The sequence below is a fragment of the Aquarana catesbeiana genome, linkage group LG03 (genome assembly GCF_042186555.1).
Source record: "Aquarana catesbeiana isolate 2022-GZ linkage group LG03, ASM4218655v1, whole genome shotgun sequence".
Taxonomy (NCBI): domain Eukaryota; kingdom Metazoa; phylum Chordata; class Amphibia; order Anura; family Ranidae; genus Aquarana; species Aquarana catesbeiana.
In genome coordinates, this window is record NC_133326.1 from 269,586,949 (window position 1) to 269,609,415 (window position 22,467).

Here is a 22,467-nt window from a genome sequence, read left to right on the forward strand (position 1 = left end):
ATAAGTTACAGAGCACATACAGCCCTAAATATAGTGTTATAGGGCAATACAATATTTTTTAAATAATTTATTGGTCCCTTTTTGATTAGTGATCCAAGCTTTGCAGGACCTCCCAATGAGCGTGGGCAACAGCAGAATAACAGTTGTGTTTTATTGTGTTATAATTGCATTTTTTTCAGAATGCTTAATAAGGCTTATTAATAAAAGCAACAGAAAGGTAGCTGTCCATGGCTAGTAGTTCACCCATATTTTTAGATCACGTTACCCTCACTCTTCCTTTATTTCTTCAGTACTCCAGCAGCTTGAGTTTCCACACCTGCCCATTAGCTACAGCCATGTTAATGTATTTTCCATTGGGAAGAAGGTAGGGCAGGCTTGAAATACTAGCAGGGAGATCCTACTACTTGAGGGCCCAACACATATGTTAAAGGGGGTGTTTACACCGGCATCCACCCACAAATTTTCCATGGACTAACCGAGTTGACACTTAATTTATATATTGTATTCCAGAAAACCGAGGTAATGCCTAAATATTTGTATAAAATTAGATTCCTCTGTAATAATGGGACAAATGAAGTTGTCATCCCACCAAATATAATGACTACTATATGTGTAATGATATATGATCAGTCTAATGTATGCTATGTGAATAAGAGATCTGCAATATCAGTACTTCTTAGTGTAGTTATCTACTAAATTTTTATTCTTTTTTTCCAGCAAGGAAGCCAGTCACGCATTGTTAAACATTACTGGTATACCTCCTGGCCTGATCACAAGACTCCAGACAGCGCTCAGCCTCTTCTTCAGCTTATGCTGGATGTGGACGAAGACAGAAAAGCATTTGCTGGCAGAGGTCCTGTGGTAGTGCACTGCAGGTAATGCTCAGTAATCCAGTTTTGGCTCCTGCAAAGCCTGTACCTCCTCTATGCTTAACCTCACATATTACATTAAGTTATACTACCCTTTTATGTCCTATTTTAGTTATATAGACGGAACTGGTGGCCACTGCAAACAAGACAGTTATTATACATTCATTGATGCTTAACAATGGATGCCATTGGGGTGCCCAAATCCTCCTCAGGCACTTGCTGGTTCAATCTACTTTCTCTACTGCAGGTGATGCTCTTTCGTAGAGGCACAGTAGTTGGAAAGGAATTCAAGAGGAACAGGTTTCCTATGGTTTCCTGGGTCACTGGGGAAGCTATCCTATTGGTTGCTGCAGCCCTATGTGGCACACATTTTAAAAGTTGGTAGAATAGGGACAGGTACCCCACCTTGTTGGGATAGAACTAGCAGTAGGGAAAGGTTCCTGACAAGAAGGGAAAGTATAGTGCTCACCACTTCTCTGGACATCTGCCTGCTTGGACACAAGACAACCAGGCCACATTCTACCCCTCTCTACACGCTGTTGGAACTGTGAGTGTTTCCGGCTGGACTGCCTTCCCATCAGGTTATTTGTGAACTGTCTTTGCATTATTGCAATACAAGTTCTTTCATTGCACTAAGACTAAGTTTGTTATTATTAAAGAAAGCTTTAAGAAGAGAAAATGTTAGTTGGGCTCTGATGTTGTTTGAAGCAACCCCCCCCAAATGCTCTCTAAAGGTGACTGCAGGGCTCCCCGAACCCATCTAGGAACACTGTCTGATGTACACATAGACAAGTGGACATGATGAAGATATAAACACTTTCTTTGTATTTCTTCTAGCATTAAACATGTAGTATAACTAATCGAAAAACATTTTTAATTTTAGATAGAGTGGAAAGGAATTAAAATTATTTTCAGTTTTTTTTTTTTGCTGTTCGTGTCCCTTTTACAAATAGTAATTCTCCCTATTTGCCCTGGTTACTGCTATCACCAAAAAAAAATTAGGGTTGTCCTCAAAATCATAATAGAGGGAAAATCTTCCAATGGGGTCACTAGTACTGGTGACCCTGGTGACAACATTGGAAGGATTTTCTTTCACTTCCTGGATGGCTATGGAACAGGAAGTATAGGGAAATATCACCAATGGGACAGAGATAGCAAAAATAAAACTGACTGGGGTTATAGAAAAAAAGAAAAGTTTTGACTTTAGTTCTGCTTTAAATGTTCATCTATACTACAGACCTGATGCATCTTGTGATCCCTTTGGTCAGGTAGTGCTAAGCCTGACAGTGAAAGACACTGTCCAACATACCCTAAAACTTTTGTCATTGCCTTTTGTACATCAGCTGCCTTTATAAAAGGGACTATTAATGAAAAAATACTAACAAGATCAAAAAACTGTTTCTGATCACTACAAAGAGATACTCTGTCAATAGTAATGCTAGAAAGTTATGCATTATGAATATGGCTCACGTATTGATCTTTTGTTAGGCATTTTAGTTCACTCAAGCTGCTTAGTGAATGTATAGAAATGAGGTTTTCATGCTGCTTTTTAATAGAACATATTAGAAACAGATCAAATAGGATTTGGACACTGGGGATTCCTGCTCTGACCTCTCCCACAAGTTTACACAGTATGACATTGCAGTTGGAACGAAGAAGCACAGTAACAAAAAACAGGCACCTCACGTCACATTAAAGCAATTGTGTCATGCGTAATGCATTAGCACCCTGTTCTACAGAATATAAAAATCAGATCCACCTATCCCAGCAGAACACAATAGCGCAGCAGGAGTGATGCCCCTATTAACACTGACTATGTTGATGGGGGAATCGAGCAATTTTCTTTTCTTCCTTGGTAGAAGGAAAGAAAATTGCATAATCTATGGGCTGTTTTAGATACACTAGATTTAGATGGACTTGATAAATAAATTAAAGCAGAACTAAAGTTAGTTAGTTTCAATAGTCCGATACCAGCAACTTCTACTTGACTTCTTCTGGGTGCTAGTCTTCGGGAGTGAGCCCGTACGTCTACCACCATAGCAGGCGCTTTCTATGGGGGCAGACACTAAAGAGGAGGAGCCAAAAGCACCGGTGGGGGACCCCAGAAGAGGAGGTTCAGGGCCACACTGTGCAATACCATTGCACATACCAATACCATTGCACAGAGCAGGTAAGTATAACATATTTATTATGTTAATAAATAAAAACAAAGCTTTACAGTCACTTTAAGCAGCCTGTAGACTGTTTTGTGATGATTGTATGTTAAAGTGGTTCTAAAGGTTGAAGGTTTTTTTACCTTCTAGCATTCTGTACATGAAAGTAAAAAACCTTTAGTGTGCAGATCCCCCGTAGCCCCTCCAATACTTACCTAAGCACAATCTTGATTCAGCAATGTGCACAAGAGCAGTGGCTGTCCCGGGTCTCTTCCTTATTTATTTATTTATTTCAGGTACTTATATAGCGCCATCAATTTACGCAGCGCTTTACATATACATTGTATATTCACATCAGTCCCTACCCTCAAGGAGCTTACAATCTAAGGTCCCTAACTCACATTCATATACTAGTGACAATTTAGACAGGATCCAATTAACCTACCAGCATGTCTTTGGAGTGTGGGAGGAAACCAGAGTACCCGGAGGAAACCCACGCAGGCACAGGGAGAACATGCAAACTCCAGGCTACTCCAAGCTGCTAGGCGAAAGTGCTATCCACTACACCACTACACCTTCTCTTTGGCTGAGATCCAGCAGCAGGAGCCATTGGCTGCTGCTGCTGTCATTCACAGGCAGTGAGGAGGGAACAGGGCTGAGCCATCTCTCTGTGTCCTGTGGACACAGAGTACGAGGCTCAGGAGCAAGCACACACGAGTGCCCCCAAAGCAATCGGCTTACTATGGGGGCACTTGGTAAGAGGGAAGAGCCCGAAACGCCTGCGTGGAACCCGAGGAGAGGCGGATTGAGGCTGCTATGTGCAAAACCATTGCACAGAGCAGGTAAGTATGATCTTTGCTTTTTTTTTTTTTTTTTTTCCTTCTACTTCACTTCGACTAAATAGGGAGAAATTTTATAGATTATATTTTATTTAGAAACATAACAAGAACCAGTGGTGGCTGCTATTGCCGCTCCCCTTAATCAATGCGGCCAACCTCTAATCTACGTGCAGGGCGCCGGACGCATGGATTCCAATGGGTTTTTCTTTTTTTACAAAGCACATTATTACAAAGCATTATGATTAGAGCCTGAGGCTCTAATTGGCTTCAAAAAGGGTGGGCTCGGGGTGCGGCCCACCCAATTGTGTGACATTAGCAAATCAATATCCAGTAATGTCTTCCTGTTTCTCCTCCCGACCAATCACGGAGCGATCCCTGAGACCCGATTGGCCAGGAGTCCTAAGACCCGATTGGCCGCAAGTCCTAAGTCCTGATTGACTGGGAAGAGAAGCGACCGTCGGGACTAGGGAGGAGACGCGAGGGGGAAGCTGCTGAAGCCGCCAAAGCCGCGACCTACCTGAAAGGGGTAAGTGCGGTGGTAGAAGGGGGCCTGGTGGGCGACAGGCAAGCGATGTGGTGATCGAGTGATAGGGGGGAAGCGGTGATCGAGCAAGCGCTGGGGGGGTGCGGAGTGGCTAGTTGGCTGGGGGGGCGCGGGCCACCCCCCCAAGAGAATTAAGCACCAGCCGCCACTGACAAAAACGTATAAAAAAGTAAAAATGAAAAAATGTTTATTATAGATATAGTTGAGTACAACATACATACTAGAATACTGGGAAATTAAATGCTGGTAATGTGCTGGCAACGAATATGGCCACTATTGGTCCCCACGTATAAAAATAACATTCCTAAAGGAGTACATGGGTATGACCTCTAATTACTTTCAAAAGTAATTTGTCCGTTTCATAGTGTACACATATAAATACCTCTGTATCCTGACTACACACATAAGATGTTTTCCTCTACAAGGCCTGCTTCCTGTTCAGGAGACTGATTGGAATGTACTAAGGAAACATAGGATGTCTAGAAAAAAAAATGTCTTTATAGGAAAATAAGAGCAGCATGTGCATCCTTGTATAACTGAAAGCAAACCAGTCAGCCATTTAAAATGGTTTTCAGAAAAAGAGTCTTTCCTTAGGGACAGTCATTGCAACATGTCTGCTGTTATTTTTGTTAAAAGCTCTTTTCTGTGTGCCTCTCTATTCCCGATTTCACTTTGTTACTAAGGACATATTTTCCCTGACTTTGGATCCAAGCCTAACATATTCAATTAATACCCACCCACCTGTCAACCTCCCATTCAATGAAAGCGCTTTAGTGGATAATAAGGTCATAAAGATGGGCAAGTGTGGCTTAATTTTAAGGGGGAAGTCATTGTATGGAAATCACATTGGAAGCCAAGCTTTTAGTAACAAAGCAAACCAGGCTCATAGAGGGTGATTGTTTCTTTTAAAATGCATCTTAGATATTGTCATAATTTCAAGCTTAACCTCAGGGTCCTTCTTTTTTCATATTTTAAAAAAGAAACGAAAAAAAATGACAAACCACAAGGAAATAAACCTAATTAATGGACAGTGGAGGCTAATACCTTCATCAATGCATATTACCAAAAATGTAAAAAATGAAAGACTATGTTTAATCAACCACCAAAATATGTCTCTAAAAAAAGATTACAAAGTTTTATTTTGTAAAAAACTTTACATAGTTTCATTATACTGTATGTATATAACACATAAAGCTTTGTAATCTATTTTTTCTAAAAGTATTTAAAGGGTTGACTATACAGAATCTTTAATGTTTTACTTGCCTTTTTCATGTTTTCTCCTAACAAAATATCCACGCTACATTTTGCTCTGCCTCAATGATAATTATGTTCTATTAACTGATTAAATGAATATGTACAATGCAACCCACATCATCCTTGGTACCAAAATAAAATATATATATATATATATATATATATATATATATATATATATATATATATATATATATATATGTATATATATATATATATGTATATATATATATATATGTATATATATGTATATATATATATATATATATATATATATATATATATATATATATATATATATCATCAAAAAATGATTTAAATGAAAACAGTCTTTTCAGCCATGCTTGCTGAACTATGGTCAGTAAGGGGATAAGCTTTTAGAGATATGCCATGAATACAGTGATGGCTTGGTGCATCGCCTAATGGGTGCACCATGTGATCATGGCATAACTGGCCTAATTGGAAATAGAATTTATCCAAAGAACTTTTTTTTATGGCAGTGGATGCAAGTTATTCGGCCTGTAAAACAAATTGCAGGGTTGGACTAGTCAAATGGCATGCTGCAAACACCTCCAGCATTGGCTTATTGGCAAGGGGCTGCAATCAGACAAGGCTTACCAACATGCTTGATCTCCTCTTCCCCTACAAGTGATGTCTGCTAATGGCCCACAGCCATCACATTGTCTCCCAATCTGGCTATTTGTAATCTAGTAATCAAATGTCTATGGGCACCATATTAGTAGTCACAGAGTAGGCAGTGCAGTGAAAGTGAGTTTGAGAAGAATGACTAAATTGTGGTGCACCTGTGCTCTATATACTAAAGGGAAGCTGCAGTTGATTCTCACTAAGAACGTTCTATCACAACATTCTCCTAATTTTGGATGTGACATTCACATTTTACCTGTTTACTGTTCCATAACTGCATAAATAACTTTATATATATACAGTTGTGTTCATAAGTTTACATACCTTGGCAAAATTTATGATTTCTTGGCCATTTTTCAGAGAATATGAATGATAACGCAAAAACATTTTTTTCACTCATGGTTAGTGTTTGGCTGAATCAACTGTGTTTACTCTTTTTAAATCATAATGACAACAGAAACTACCCAAATTACCCTGATCAAAATCTTACATACCCTGGTAATTTTGGTCTGATAACATGCACACAAGTTGACACAAAGGGGTTTGAATGGCTATTAAAGGTAACCATCCTCACCTGTGATCTGTTTGCTTGTAATTAGTGTGTGTGTATAAAAGGTCAATGAGTCTCTGAACTCCTGACAGACCCTTGCATCTTTCATCCAGTGCTGCACTGACGTTTTTGGATTCTGAGTCACGGGGAAAGCAAAAGAATTGTCAAAGGATCTGCGGGAAAAGGTAGTTGTATAAAACAGGAAATGAATATAAAAAGCTATTCAAGGAATTGAGAATACCAATCAGCAGTGTTCAAACTCTAATGAAGAAGTGGAAAATTAGGGGTTCTGTTAAAATCAAACCACCTTCAGGTAGACCAACTAAAATTTCAGCCACAACTGCCAGGAAAATTGTTTGGGATGCAAAGAAAAACCCACAAATAACTTCAGGTGAAATACAGGACTCTCTGAAAACATGTGGTGTGGCTGTTTCAAGATGCACAATAAGGAGGCACTTGAAGAAAGATGGGCTGCATGGTCGAGTCACCAGAAGAAAGCCATTACTATGCAAATGCCACAAAGTATCCCACTTACAATACGCCAAACAGCACAGAGACCAGCCTCAAACCTTCTGGCACAAAGTCATTTGGAGTGATGAGACCAAAATTTAGCTTTTTGGCCACAACCATAAACGCTACATTTGGAGATGAGTCAACAAGGCATTTCTACAGTGAAACATGGAGGTGGATCGCTGATGTTTTGGGGATGTGTGAGCTACAAAGGCATGAGAAATTTGGTCAAAATTGATTTCAGGATAAATGCAGTATGATATCAAAAAATTTGCATTCATCAGCCAGGAAGCTGCGCATTGGACGTACTTGGACATTCCAACATGACAAAGATCCAAAACACAAAGGCCAAGTCAACCTGTCATTGGTTACAGCAGAATAAAGTGAAGGTTTTAGAGTGGCCATCTCAGTCTCCTGGCTGCAATATCATTGAGCCACCCTGGGGAGATCTCAAACGTGCAGTTCATGCAAGACAGCCCAAAAATTTACAGGAACTGGAGGCTTTTTGCCAAGAGGAATGGGCAGCTTTACCATCTGAGAAGATAAAAAGCCTCATCCACAAATACCACAAAAGACTTCAAGCTGTCATTGATGTTAAAGGGGGCAATACAGGGTATTAAGAACTAAGGTATGTAAACTTTTGATCAGGGTCATTTGGGTAGTCTCTGTTGTGATTATGATTTAAAAAGAGTAAACACAGTTGATTGATAATAAATGGCTTCAGCCAAACACTAACCATGAGTGAAAGAAATGTTTTTGTGTTATCATTCATATTCTCTAGAAAATGGTCAAGAAATCATAAATTCTGTCACGGTATGTAAACTTATGGGCACAATTGTATATATATATATATATATATATATATTCATAAATACCCTTCCTGTTAGTCTGTTAATCACCACCTGTATATCAGGAAGTGTCATCAGTATCTCTGCATAAAGAAGCTTTGTTTAAGCTCCGTATTGGATAGTGTTATGCCCCGTACACACGGTCGGACTTTGTTCGGACATTCCGACAACAAAATCCTAGGATTTTTTCCGACGGTTGTTGGCTCAAACTTGTCTTGCATACACACGGTCACACAAAGTTGTCGGAAAATCCGATCGTTCTAAGCGCGGTGACGTAAAAAACGTACGTCGGGACTATAAACGGGGCAGTGGCCAATAGCTTTCATCTCTTTATTTATTCTGAGCATGCGTGGCACTTTGTCCGTCAGATTTGTGTACACACGATCGGAATTTCCGACAACGGATTTTGTTGTCGGAAAATTTTATCTCCTGCTCTCCAACTTTGTGTGTCGGAAAATCCGATGGAAAATGTCCGATGGAGCCCACACACGGTCGGAATTTCCGACAACACGCTCCGATCGGACATTTTCCATCGGAAAATCCGACCGTGTGTACGGGGCATTAGACTGAGCTCTCACAGGGTTGATGATGTCATTCTCCTCGTCAGGTGAGAGCATTCAAGCTGGGCGAGTGGCTGTTCAGCAAGTCATAGGGAGGAGGTAGCATGCTCCACCAGTGATGGATGTTATGGAGGAACAGAGCAGGGGATAAGAGTTGTGGGAAAGTTGAGCATAAGTAGGTCAAGATGTGGGCTATTGATCTACCCTGTCAATATGCCCTGAATGAGTTACAGGTTCTATTTAAGAGCTGCTAAGATAACCTTACTTAGCCTTATAGAAATGTTTCTTGTTTTGAGTCATCTGAGACCTAAAAAACTCACCCTAAAACAGGATAGCAGTCTTAGCAGAAGCATAGCCACTCTGCAGTCCTACTAAGCAAGAAGTAAGATCTAAAAGTGTAATAAGCAAACATTTCTGCCTCCCTTGTATTTACACTCTGCACAACAATAAGACTTTTTAAAACTCATTTTTATCTTGGACAGACTTATAACCTCGTTCTGGTTTGTATTGCTGTGTCCCTAGTGAGGAGTATTTTCCACAATTTCCGACCTACTGATGACAGTGGTCAATGTAAGAGGAAGTTGGAGGTTTCTCCAATGAAGACTCAGACAGCAAAGAAGACCTATCTGTAGTTTTAACTTTTCCCCATTCTATCCAAAACTAAAAATATGCTTTGACCCGAGTTACACTTTAACATCTATTGACAATATTAGTTACATTGTGCTGATCGCAATCACATATACAGTGGGAATAGAAAAGAATCACCCCCCTTTAAAATAATCACATTTTGTTGCTTTGCAGCCTGAAATGAAGAACGACACAGTTTTTGTTTTATCCAGCTGTATTTACTAGTGTAACTTATAACATCCAAGTGAACGATATAACACCAAATTGTCATAAAAAAATTAAAAAAATTCAACAACAGAATCACTGAGTTGGAAAAAGGATTACCCCCCTTATGTCAGTATTTTGTTGAACCACCTTTTGATTTAATTATAGCCTTTAGTCCGTTGGGATATGTCTCTACTAACTTTGCACATATAGACTTTGCAATATTTCCTCACTCTTTGCAAAACTGCTTAAGTTCAGTTAAATTTGATAGTGACCGACCGTTTGTGGATTGCAGTGTTCAAGTCATCCCACAGATTTTCGATGGGGTTTATATCTGGGCTCTGACTAGGCCATGCAAGGACATTCACCTTTTTCTCCTTCAACCACTGTGTTGTCGTTTTTGCTGTGTGCTTTGGGTCGTGCGTGAGGGCAGCATATTTTCCTCAAGAATTTCATGGTATTTTACCCCATTTTTCCTGAGAATTGCTCTAGTCCCTGCTGCAGAGAAACACCCCCATTACAGGAGATCACCACCTCCATGCTTTACCATAAGAATGGTGTTATTTGGCTAGTGAGCTGTATTGGATTTCCACCAGACATATCGTTTTGTGTTGAGGCCAAATAATTAAATTTTAGTGTCATCTGACCATAACACCTTTTTCCATGTGGCCTCAGAATCTTCAAGGTGCCATTAAGGTGGTCAGATGAGATTAAAATGTAATTCTTTGGTCTCAACACCAAATGATATGTCTGGCGCACACAACACAGGAACATGTGTACTGGTGCAGTGCACTAGAGGACGTGTTTTGAAGGTGATTGAGGTTACCATTCAGAATGAATGGCACCACTGGGTACAAATGCACCTAACATGGGTTGGTGTGCGTTATCCCAGCACTAACCTAAAAAGGCTATAGTTTCCCAGTTCAGTCCTAACTTTCCTCCAGACTTATTCATTTTTATTTTTTTTTGATTATTTATTCCCGTATCATGTATGCAAAGAAAAATTAACTGACTGTTGTATTATTACAGTGCTGGAATTGGAAGAACTGGCTGCTTCATCGCTACATCTATTGGTTGCTGTCAGCTGAAGGAAGAAGGGGTTGTGGATGTGTTAAGCATTGTCTGCAAACTACGGATGGACAGGTACATATTAGTATACTGAGACAACAGATTTTTCAGCATTTTGGGAGGATAATGATAGGCCCAACCTTCTATAATGTGAAAATGTTAGGCCCAGTTCATATTTGAGTGGCGCTACTGAGTTGTATTTTTGGCACATTTTTTAGTGCGTTTTTAGAGCTGCACCATTTATTTGAACGGGCCTCCTCCACTCCAAAAAGGCACTGAAGAAGCTCACGTCCTAGATATTGGCACTGAGCCAGGGTTTTGTGTTGCATGTTTTTGTGTGTTGCGTGCAGAAAACTTAACTGCTACCTGCATTTGGAGTGCCATTGAGAGATATTGACAGGGCAAACGCATTGCGTTTTAGTTCATTTTTCGCATGTTTCCGCTACCCCCGAGTGTGAACAGGGCCTTATGGCTTTTATGGCAGCTATATATGGTAATTGTATCATTTTGTACAATTGTATTGTAACTGTACCGTCTCCCTCCACTTTATTAAGTGCTGTGCAAAATGTTGGCGCTATATAAATCCTGAAGAATAATATTAATAAAGTGTACAGGGCTAAACCCCTGGGAGACCAAACAAAAGATGCAGAAAGACCCTAAAATGCGGAGTCATGATTCTGGCTTTGACTGCGTATAAATGTTTTCCAAAAAAATCATTTGTGATTTTAATAATTTAAATAATTCTCTGGTTAATGTTATGTGCAATTTACTATTTGCTAGACTACTGTATTAAAGTAATGATTTTATTCAGAGAGGAAAAGAACCCCTTGGGGTCCATGTACTGGCTGAGAAACTATGCTCTATAATGATTATTTTCAGCAGTGCTTAGATCAGCAAAAATCTGGTTATCCTAACAAAACAATAACCCTAGGTATCAATGCACTTAGAAAAGATTAATGCCACCCTTTCATTATCTTTTTAGTGTGCAGATTTCAGATGGGTGATTTTGGTAGATTTAACTGTAAAGAGAGATTCTTCTAAATATAGTCTAAGATATCATTCCTTTTTTCTCTACATATGTCCAAATCGTTCACACCCTACGTGACCATGAGTTCATACACACACTGGGCAGCCTTTCCTGTCATTTCCCAAGCAGGCTACTGTATATCCTGTCCAAATGCTGGTCAGAACACACACCTCTGCTACACAAGGCAGTTCTTAGCACTTCTCATAGCACTATCTGGACAGGAAGATTTATTTTTACAGGGAACTGCTTTCTATAACCCCAAGATAGCTAAATCTCTTTATGCTTTAATAATGCTGCTGGTCAAAACAGGGGGAATTGTTTTATTATAATAAATAGTATATTTTATTATGACACCTATTATTTTAATATGACATCTCTTTTTATTAATATTATTATTTTTATTTTATTTTATATTTATATTTTATATTATATATTATATTATTATTAAATGTTAGATTTATTTTATATTTTATTATTATGATATTATTATGACATTGATTGTTTGGACACCAGAAATTATGTACAGTGTTTTATCATTTAATTAATTTGGGAAAATGTATTACCTACATAGAAATGTCATCTATTGCTAAGGTCGCAATGGAGTCTCTTACCCTGCATAGATGTTGAAGGATAACTGTACTTTTATCATTTAAATGACCCCCTCCATTGCAAACTTTAAGCTCACCATTCACTATACAATCTCTGTTAGATCTACCATGCATTATGTAGTGTAAGGGCCTGCTGGATTGCATAGATTAGATGTATCCTATTATATCGTTTTGATAAATCTAAAGGAGATTGTACAATCAGATTGTATAGAGCAGGGGTGTCTAAACTTTTCTCAAAGAGGGACAGATTTGATGAAGTGAACATGCGCGAGGGCCGACCATTTTGCCCAACATTCTTTGAACCATTAAAATTTGGTCTAAATTTGTTCGTCCAAGCACTAATACGCTTCCCAACAAGAATTCGCTTGCTTTTGTGGCTGTGTGTGGTGAAAAGATGAGCTTGGGCATGTTATTTGGATATACCGTATTTATCGGTGTATAACACGCACCTTCACTTTAAAAGGGAAGATTCAGGGAAAAAAAATAAATTTGAAATAAAGAACTGTGAAGCAAAATAAGGGTCAGTGCCCATCAATGCAGCCTAATCAGTGCTCATCTGCAGCCTCACAAATGCCATGAATGCAGCCTAACCATTGCCATGAATGTAGACTCACCATTGCCATGAATGCAGACTCACCATTGCCATGAATGCAGACTCACCATTACCATGAATGCAGACTCACCATTACCATGAATGCAGACTCACCATTACCATGAATGCAGACTCACCATTGCTATGAATGCAGACTCACCATTGCTATGAATGCAGCACCACCATTGCCATGAATGCAGCACCCCCATTGCCATGAATACAGCACCATTGCCATGAATGCAGCACCACCATTGCCATGAATGCAGCACCATTGCCATGAATGCAGCACCACCATTGCCATGAATGCAGCACCATTGCCATGAATGCAGCACCTCCATTGCCATGAATGCAGCACCATCATTGCTATGAATGTGGACTCACCATTGCCATCAGTGCAGCCTGATCCATGCCCATGTGCAGCAGGGGACAGGGAGGGGGGAGGGACAAGTACCAACAGATTACATACAAGAGAATCTGTTTTCTCGGCGACCGCTTTAATACAAAGTCCTGCCTCTTATGATGGACAGAACAGTCGTCCAATTGCAGCGCAGGAAATGGGGCTTCCTATTACAGAGGCCACCGTGTAAACAGGAAATTCGTCCCTCCCTCTCTCCTCCGAGGCAGCCAGCATATATATCTTTTGTGACCCCTGCTGCTCAGTGATTCGTTGGGGGCCACAAAAGATATATTTGTCCAAATTACCAAGCGGGCCAATCGAAACCGGAATGTGGGCCGGACTTTGGACATGCCTGGTATAGCGTATGGCCATCATTACACTTTTCAGTCCTTATCCTTCTGAGACCTTTGTTGTGCAGTCTTCTGGGGGCATGCATGGAAGAATCCCCAATCATTCCATTGGAATACTTGTTGGACAGTCTTTCACTAGAAATGAATGGAGATTTTAATACATGTAGTTCTCATGTGTGTGTGTATATATCTATCTAGATAGATAGATAGATAGATAGATAGATAGATAGATAGATAGATACTGTGTGTATATATATTATAGTACATAATATAGGGGTTGCTCCAGGTCATTGTAAGTGAGGTAAAGAGGTTGATTTACTAAAACTGGTGAGTGCACAATCTGGTGCAGCTCTGCATGGTAGTCAATCTGCTTCTAAATTCAGCTTGTTTAAATAATCACTTGCCTACTGGGCAGTTTTACCCTCATTCTGCCCAGGCCAATTTTCAGCTTTCAGCGCTGTCACACTTTGAATGACATTTGCACAGTAATGCAACACTGTATCCATATGACATTTTTTATCATTTTTTTCACACAGAGATTTATTTTGGTGATCTTTAATCACCACTGGGTTTTTTATTTTTTGCTAAACAAAAAAGACAGAAAATCTTGGAAAAAAAAATTTTTTCATAGTTTGATATAAAATTTTGCAAACAAGTAATTTTTCACCTTCACTGATGTACGCTGATGGCTGTACTGATTGGCACTGAAAGGCTGCACTGATGGGAACTAATAGGTGGCACTGATGGGCACTGATAGGTGGTGCTGATAGGCGGCAATATAAGGTGACACTGATAGGTGGCACTGATAGGTGACACTGATGGGCACTGATTGGCAGCACTGGTGAGCACTGATTGGTAGCACTGGTGGGCACTGATTGGTAGCACTGGTGAGCACTGATTGGTAGCACTGGTGGGCACTGATGGGCAGCAGTGGTGAGCACTCTTGGGACTGCACTGATAATCAGGACACTGATAATCAGTGCCCTCTTTATCAGTGTAGATGTTCCTTTAATACAAACTGGTTATCGGCTCCCCTGTCCTCTCCTTATGCTGTCAGCATGAGGAAAAGAATGCCGATTACCGGCTTGTGTTTACATCGTGATCAGCTGTCATTGGACACAGCTGATCACATGGTAAGAGCAAATGGACATGCACATCTCTATTTTCCTTTAGTAAATCAACCCCATAGTCTCTTTCTATCGATAGATAGATAGATAGATAGATAGATAGATAGATAGATAGATAGATAGATAGATGCAGGGCCGTCTTTAATATTGATTGGGCCCTGGGCAAAGATTTTATTGGGGCCCCCCCAGCTAGATTCAAAATGAGTTTACTGCAGCAGATTAGGCAACGATTGTGATTGGCTGCCAGAGATTACAACACATCAATACAGCTCACAGATTAGTTGCTAGAGGTTACAGAACATCATTACTGCTCACTAATTGGATTCTAGAGGTTACTGAAAATCATTATTGCTCACTGATTAGTTGCTAGAGGTTACTACACATCATAACCTCTCAGTGCAAATTGCGGGTGTGGCCAAACTGCACTAGCATTGAGGGGTGCACTATGTACAGAGTGCAGGGTTGGGGGTGCGCTTTGTGCAGAGTGCAGGGGTGAGGTGGGTGCAGAGTGCAGGGGTGAGGTGGGTGCAGAGTGCAGGGGTGAGGTGAGTGCAGAGTGCAGGGGTGAGGTGAGTGCAGGACTGAGGTGGGTGCAGAGTGCAGGACTGAGGTGAGTGCAGACTGCAGGGGTGAGGTGGGTGCAGATTGCAGGGATGAGGTGGGTGCAGGGGTGAGGTGAGTGCAGGACTGAGGTGGGTGCAGAGTGCAGGGATGAGGTGGGTGCAGAGTGCAAGGCTGAGGTGGGTGCAGAGTGCAAGGCTGAGGTGGGTGCAGAGTGAGGTGAGTGCAGGGCTGAGGTGGGTGCAGAGTACAGGGGTGAGGTGGGTGCAGAGTGTAGGGGTGAGGTGGGTGCAAAGTGCAGGACTGAGGTGGGTGCAGAGTGCAGGGGTGAGGTGGGTGCAGAGTGAGGTGTCTACAGAGTGCAGGGGTGAGGTGGATGCAGAGTGCAGGAGTAAGGTGGGTGCAGGGGTGAGGTAGGTGCAGAGTGCAGGGGTGAGGTGTGTGCAGAGTGAGGTGGGTGCAGAGTGAGGTGGGTGCAGAGTGCAGAGTGAAGTGGGTGCAGAGTGAGGTGGGTGCAGAGTGCAGAGTGAGGTGGGTGCAGAGTGAGGTGGGTGCAGAGTGCAGAGTGAGGTGGGTGCAGAGTACAGAGTGAGGTGGGTGCAGAGTGAGGTGGGTGCAGAGTAAGGTGGGTGCAGAGTGAGGTGGGTGCAGAGTGAGGTGGGTGCAGAGTGCAGAGTGAGGTGGGTGCAGAGTGAGGTGGGTGCAGAGTGAGGTGGGTGTAGAGTGCAGAGTGAGGTGGGTGCAGAGTGAGGTGGGTGCAGAGTGAGGTGGGTGCAGAGTGCAGAGTGAGGTGGGTGCAGAGTAAGGTGGGTGCAGAGTGCAGAGTGAGGTGGGTGCAGAGTGCAGAGTGAGGTGGGTGCAGAGTGCAGAGTGAGGTGGGTGCAGAGTGAGGTGGGTGCAGAGTGCAGAGTGAGGTGGGTGCAGAGTGAGGTGGGTGCAGAGTGCAGAGTGAGGTGGGTGCAGAGTGAGGTGGGTGCAGAGTGCAGAGTGAGGTGGGTGCAGAGTGAGGTGGGTGCAGAGTGAGGTGGGTGCAGAGTGCAGAGTAAGGTGGGTGCAGAGTGAGGTGGGTGCAGAGTGCAGAGTGAGGTGGGTGCAGAGTGAGGTGGGTGCAGAGTGCAGAGTAAGGTGGGTGCAGAGTAAGGTGGGTGCAGAGTGCAGAGTAAGGTGGGTGCAGAGTGCAGAGTGAGGTGGGTGCAGAGTGAGGTGGGTGCAGAGTGCAGAGTAAGGTGGGTGCAGAGTGAGGTGGGTGCAGAGTGCAGAGTAAGGTGGGTGCAGAGTGAGGTGGGTGCAGAGTGCAGAGTAAGGTGGGTGCAGAGTGAGGTGGGTGCAGAGTGCAGAGTAAGGTGGGTGCAGAGTGAGGTGGGTGCAGAGTTCAGAGTAAGGTGGGTGCAGAGTGAGGTGGGTGCAGAGTGCAGAGTAAGGTGGGTGCAGAGTGAGGTGGGTGCAGAGTGCAGAGTAAGGTGGGTGCAGAGTGCAGAGTGAGGTGGGTGCAGAGTGCAGAGTAAGGTGGGTGCAGAGTGAGGTGGGTGCAGAGTGCAGAGTAAGGTGGGTGCAGAGTGAGGTGGGTGCAGAGTTCAGAGTAAGGTGGGTGCAGAGTGAGGTGGGTGCAGAGTGCAGAGTAAGGTGGGTGCAGAGTGCAGAGTGAGGTGGGTGCAGAGTGCAGAGTAAGGTGGGTGCAGAGTGAGGTGGGTGCAGAGTGCAGAGTAAGGTGGGTGCAGAGTGAGGTGGGTGCAGAGTGCAGAGTAAGGTGGGTGCAGAGTGAGGTGGGTGCAGAGTTCAGAGTAAGGTGGGTGCAGAGTGCAGAGTAAGGTGGGTGCAGAGTGAGGTGGGTGCAGAGTGCAGAGTAAGGTGGGTGCAGAGTGAGGTGGGTGCAGAGTGCAGAGTAAGGTGGGTGCAGAGTGAGGTGGGTGCAGAGTTCAGAGTAAGGTGGGTGCAGAGTGCAGAGTAAGGTGAGTGCAGAGTGCAGAGTAAGGTGGGTGCAGAGTGAGGTGGGTGCAGAGTGCAGAGTAAGGTGGGTGCAGAGTGAGGTGGGTGCAGAGTGCAGAGTAAGGTGGGTGCAGAGTGAGGTGGGTGCAGAGTGCAGAGTAAGGTGGGTGCAGAGTGAGGTGGGTGCAGAGTTCAGAGTAAGGTGGGTGCAGAGTGAGGTGGGTGCAGAGTTCAGAGTAAGGTGGGTGCAGAGTGAGGTGGGTGCAGAGTGCAGAGTAAGGTGGGTGCAGAGTGCAGAGTGAGGTGGGTGCAGAGTGCAGAGTAAGGTGGGTGCAGAGTGAGGTGGGTGCAGAGTGCAGAGTAAGGTGGGTGCAGAGTGAGGTGGGTGCAGAGTGCAGAGTAAGGTGGGTGCAGAGTGAGGTGGGTGCAGAGTTCAGAGTAAGGTGGGTGCAGAGTGAGGTGGGTGCAGAGTGCAGAGTGAGGTGGGTGCAGAGTGCAGAGTAAGGTGGGTGTAGAGTGAGGTGGGTGCAGAGTGCAGAGTGAGGTGGGTGCAGAGTGAGGTGGGTGCAGAGTGCAGAGTAACTCTCCCACCCAGATTCCAATACAGAGCTCCACTCCCTCTAAGTACAAGGCTGTGCTCCCACAAAGGCCCCCCCCCCATTCCAGTACAGAGGAAAACTCTGTGTACTCACAGCATGTTGTCCTCCGATGTCCGTGGAGCCTCCCAGTCCCAGAAGCAGCTTCCACTGTGCAGAGTCCCCGCCTCCTTCCTCCTCTGCTCTCATAGATCGTGCGTGTACCCGAGGGATGAGAACAGCCGCCGGAAGAGGAGCGCTGTCACTTGGAAAAACACAAGCCGTGCTTGTGTATTTCCAAGTGACAGTAGCGAGCAGCCAGCATGCGACCAGCACCGGATGTGGCCGGACTCCGGCGGGCAGTGCAGGGTTTAAGGGACGGGCAGCGCAGGGCCCCCAACAATGACAGGGCCCTGGGCAGATGCCCCTTTTGCCCCGCGGTAAAGACGGCCCTGGATAGATAGATAGATAGATAGATAGATAGATAGATAGATAGATAGATAGATAGATAGATAGATAGATAGATAAATAGATAGTATTTTGTATTGCTGTAGAGCCCCTTTCACATGTTTTTTCAGGCGGACCTGATCGGAAAGGTCCATGTGCAGATCTACGGACAGACGGATTTATGTCCGTTTACACCCACTTACCTCTGGGTCCAATTAGGTCTGGTAAAAAATAAGGCAGTCTTTTTCTATTTTGACAGACTGGATCGGCAGAAGCCTGATTTAAACGGACAGCGAAGTCTATTTACACCTGTACCGCCCATAGAGCTCAGTGGAGTCTGCTCGTGTCCGCTCTGCATAAATTGAGTGGACACGGATGTGACATCTGTCTCACTCTGCTCCGATCAGCAGGGGATCTGTAAGCTGATCAGAATGGACTCAGCTCCATCTGGAAAAGGCCTAAGGCTGAAATGGCCTAAGCAGTCCCCTAAAGCTCATACCATATCACAGGTGCTCAGACTTACCAACAGTCTGTGAAGGCAATTAAACCATTTACTGGCATAGAATGTTTTCAGATATTGTAATTGTAAGTTATGTATCACAAGCAGTTTTGTATAAAAACTTGTCCATACAATTTCATGCACAGTGTTAAAAGAGAGCATTTTTTGTTTTTTGTGCCACCAACTAGTGCTGATAACATTGCTAATTAATTCTAAATTGGGCTGTATTATTGCTAATTATTTAAAATGTTAATACATGTATAATGATTCCTGAAATGTCTAATATGAAGGAAGAATGTAGTAAAGCAGTTTGGAGGCTTTCTTTGCTGACCTCTTCTTCTGACAATATTAGATCCCTGGCTCTGGCTGTCATGCTGATCCAGAGGTTTAAGAACTTTCCCAGAAATGAAGATTAGGCGTTTTGCCTAGGTAAGTGACTCGAAGAGAACTGAAACCAGAACAAGCAAGGCGACTAACATTGTCAGAAGGAAGTCAACAATTGAAGTCTCTGTATTTCCCACGGTATAGGTTTCCTTTAAAACCCAACACTACCCGCGTAGAAGCACACAGTTGCTGATTGAGAACAACAAACATTAGATCTGCCCATCCTTATCAAGATCCATGATCTGCATCTCCTGTTTTTGAACAAGTTGATAAATAATGTACATCTTAAGCTTAAGGCCATACATGGATTGAAGTTCAGTCGGTTCAGCAGGGACCAGATGAATTCTGATCCATGTTTGGCCACTGTGGTGGAACAGAAGTCCAGGGCCGTAGATAACTTTTTGTTCTGGGGGGGGGGTTCAGCAGCAGGTATTAGGTAAAAGTCTTTTTAAATAAAGCAAATTGCGCCAAATTCATAAAGACGGGGAAAAAAGGAAAAACTATGCGTTGCTCATAATAAGCATTCACATTCCTAATTCTATTTTTTCAGATCCTCTTGAAAATTGAACCTGATTTCAGTTTTCCTTCTAGTTTTTATGAACATTGCCCAGTGAGGTTGGCTATTGTTCAGTCTAAGGCCTGGTACACACTGCCCGCTGGGCTGAATGAAAAAAAAACCTGACAGATCACTATACTAACACATGCGGTGTTAGTACAACAATCTCTCCCACTGTGCTATTGTGTTCTGACAGGGGGACCCCCCCCCCCCCCCACCACCAGAACACAGCGGTCAGTGGACGGAGCTTCGGGGCAGTGGTTAAACAAAACTACGGCTTCCTTGTACCTATAAAATATGCTGAGGCTGAGTCTTCCATAATTGCTGTTGTGTTGGGCCCTGACTGTTCACATGTAGCGATTTGGTATTGTGGGCAGAATATCAGTGCAATTCTGCTGCTGCACCCCGATTCCAAATCACACTGCAATGCTGGCAAAATGCAGCACGTGTTTGTGTTCCAGTCATTTTTAGTGGTACCAAAACACGGTGTGGTTTTAGATGCTTGTTGTGCGATAAATCGATCAACAATCACAGCAAAACCACACCACGTTTTGGTGCCAGCAAAAAGAGGATGATTAAACAGAACTACCCCTTGACCACCTATCTCTAAATGAACATAGCAGCTGCATCGTTGACTACATATTGCAGTGAAATCGATGCTTAGCTTCACGGTGCCGCAACCTGACATGTCAAGTTTCACAGGCATTACCATTAAACTTGTCCATTGAAGTCGCAGCAGCCACAAGCCAAATGCATAGATAACCAGAGACTGCGGATGGCCTACATGAGATAAACAGAGACTGTGGATGGACTACAGGAGATAACCAGAGACTGCGGATGGAATACAGGAGATAACCAGAGACTGCGGATGGATTACAGGAGATAACCAGAGACTGCGGATAGATTACAGCAGACACAACGTGCTACAGGAGCCATTTCTAAAATTCTACCTTTCAGCAATGCACAGCTATACAGTTGGTAAACAACACTGTCAGGGTTTCAGCACACCAGTCTATAGGCAGTCTCTATGGAGAGAAAGACCTACCTGGCCAGCCGGGTTCACCTCCAACTCTCCGAGGTCTGGGGGCTTTCAAAGGTCCGGGGGCGGGGCTCTCAGAGGTCCAGGGGAGGCACTCTCAGAGGTCTGAGGCTCTCAGTTCTCCCACTCAGTTTCTCTGCTCTGAGCCTATACAGGATGCATGGGGCAGGGTTCGAGCATCAGTGGAGCTCATGGCCCCACACCTCCCTCCTGCCAAAGCCTCCCTCAGCCGAGCCCAACAGCCTGGGTGGGTGCCCCCGGGAATCTGGCAGTGTAACAGCATGCCAGGTACACATCAGTGTGGGTGAGTCAGTGGCAAGTGCGGAGGCTGGTGCCACTAGTTAAAAGCAGCACACTGGAGCTCCCGTCCCCGCCCCTCCCTCCTGCCAGAGCCTCCCTCAGCATAAGCCAAGCCCGACAGCCTGGGTCAGCGCGCCTGAAGGTCGGGAAGTGTAACAGCACACCAGGGAACACATCACCGTGGGTGAATCAGTGCCGAGTGCGGCGGCGGCACACATAATAAAGGCAGCACACATAATAATTACTACTTCTGCACTGATGCTCTGGGGGGGTTTCAACCCCCCAAACCCCCCCCCCCCCTTATCTACGTCCCTGCAGAAGTCGATCTACTGATTGTGGTGAATTTGGTCAATGGTCACTTTTACCTGTTGACCCATCTAAAGCAAACTTTTTTTCTTTTTTTTTTTTTGCTGCAAGGCATCCCTAAAAAAATTATTTTGGTTTTGGAGGTGGTGTTTTTAGATTTTCATTTATTATGGAGGCATTATGAGTTTTTATTTTGTGTTGCTGTGGCCTTTATCCTAGCTTATCCAGATATTTTTTAGTCTCTAGTATATCTTGAGCTCTCATTCATGATTAAAACTGTGCTGCTGGCCAATTTTACACTGCTGTGTCCTCTGAAGTATCTTAATTCTTGTAGTAAAACCCCAGCCTAAACTCTTTGTCTCTCATAAATTTGGGCCTAGCCTTGCTCATTGAAGTTGCCTTGCCTCTGGTCAGTTTTCCACTGCTGTGTCATCTGCTGTCTCTTAAAGTGTTACTAAACCCGCAACAGTAAAATCAGTCTGTATATGCAGTAAAGCATGCTTGTTATACTCATTGTGCAACCTAAGGGGTTAGTCCACTGCACTGTGTAAAAATGCTGTTTGATCCTGTCTTCTCTGATCCTCCCCTTCTTTTACTGTCCCCAATCCATCTGCTGATAGTACAAAGCCCTAGGAGACACTCTGCACATGCTCAGTTTGGTGTGTATTGCCAGAGAGTTTTTTTTGGGGGTGCATGTGATCAGCCCTGGGCCAATCAGCACTGTTCAGTCAGAAATTCAGGGGTCATGCAGCCTCATAGGCCAGTCAGAGGAGAATGAAAACCCCTCCTATAATCTTTACCAGTGCTTGGCCAGACACTGATAGAAGTCACAAGACTGCTATATACTACTTATGAGAAAAGGTAGTTAGCAGTTTATATTTACTAAAATAATTGCATTTCCATATTCTGTGTACTGTTGGAGACCAGATATAGTTAATGCAGGGTCCTGGGTTAGTAAAACTTTAATTTGTTTACTACAAAAAGTAGTAAAACACCTGCCTGCTCATTTTTGCTCTATTACATTTTGGCCAAAACTCCCTCAGCTGTTGGCCAATTTTACACTGCTGTACCGTCATTGGCCCTTTAGTTTATAATGAGAGCT

General features: G+C 43.4%; 1 protein-coding gene across 2 annotated transcripts in view; it reads left to right on the forward strand.

Annotated features, from left to right (window-relative positions):
* PTPRR (protein tyrosine phosphatase receptor type R) overlaps positions 1–22,467 on the forward strand; it is a 283,853-nt gene that overhangs the window by 253,202 nt on the left and 8,184 nt on the right. For both annotated transcript variants that reach the window (XM_073620043.1, XM_073620044.1), the window contains 2 exons: positions 718–875; positions 10,633–10,746. In XM_073620043.1, the coding sequence (XP_073476144.1) occupies positions 718–875; positions 10,633–10,746 (272 nt within the window). The remainder of the gene's footprint in view (positions 1–717; positions 876–10,632; positions 10,747–22,467) is intronic.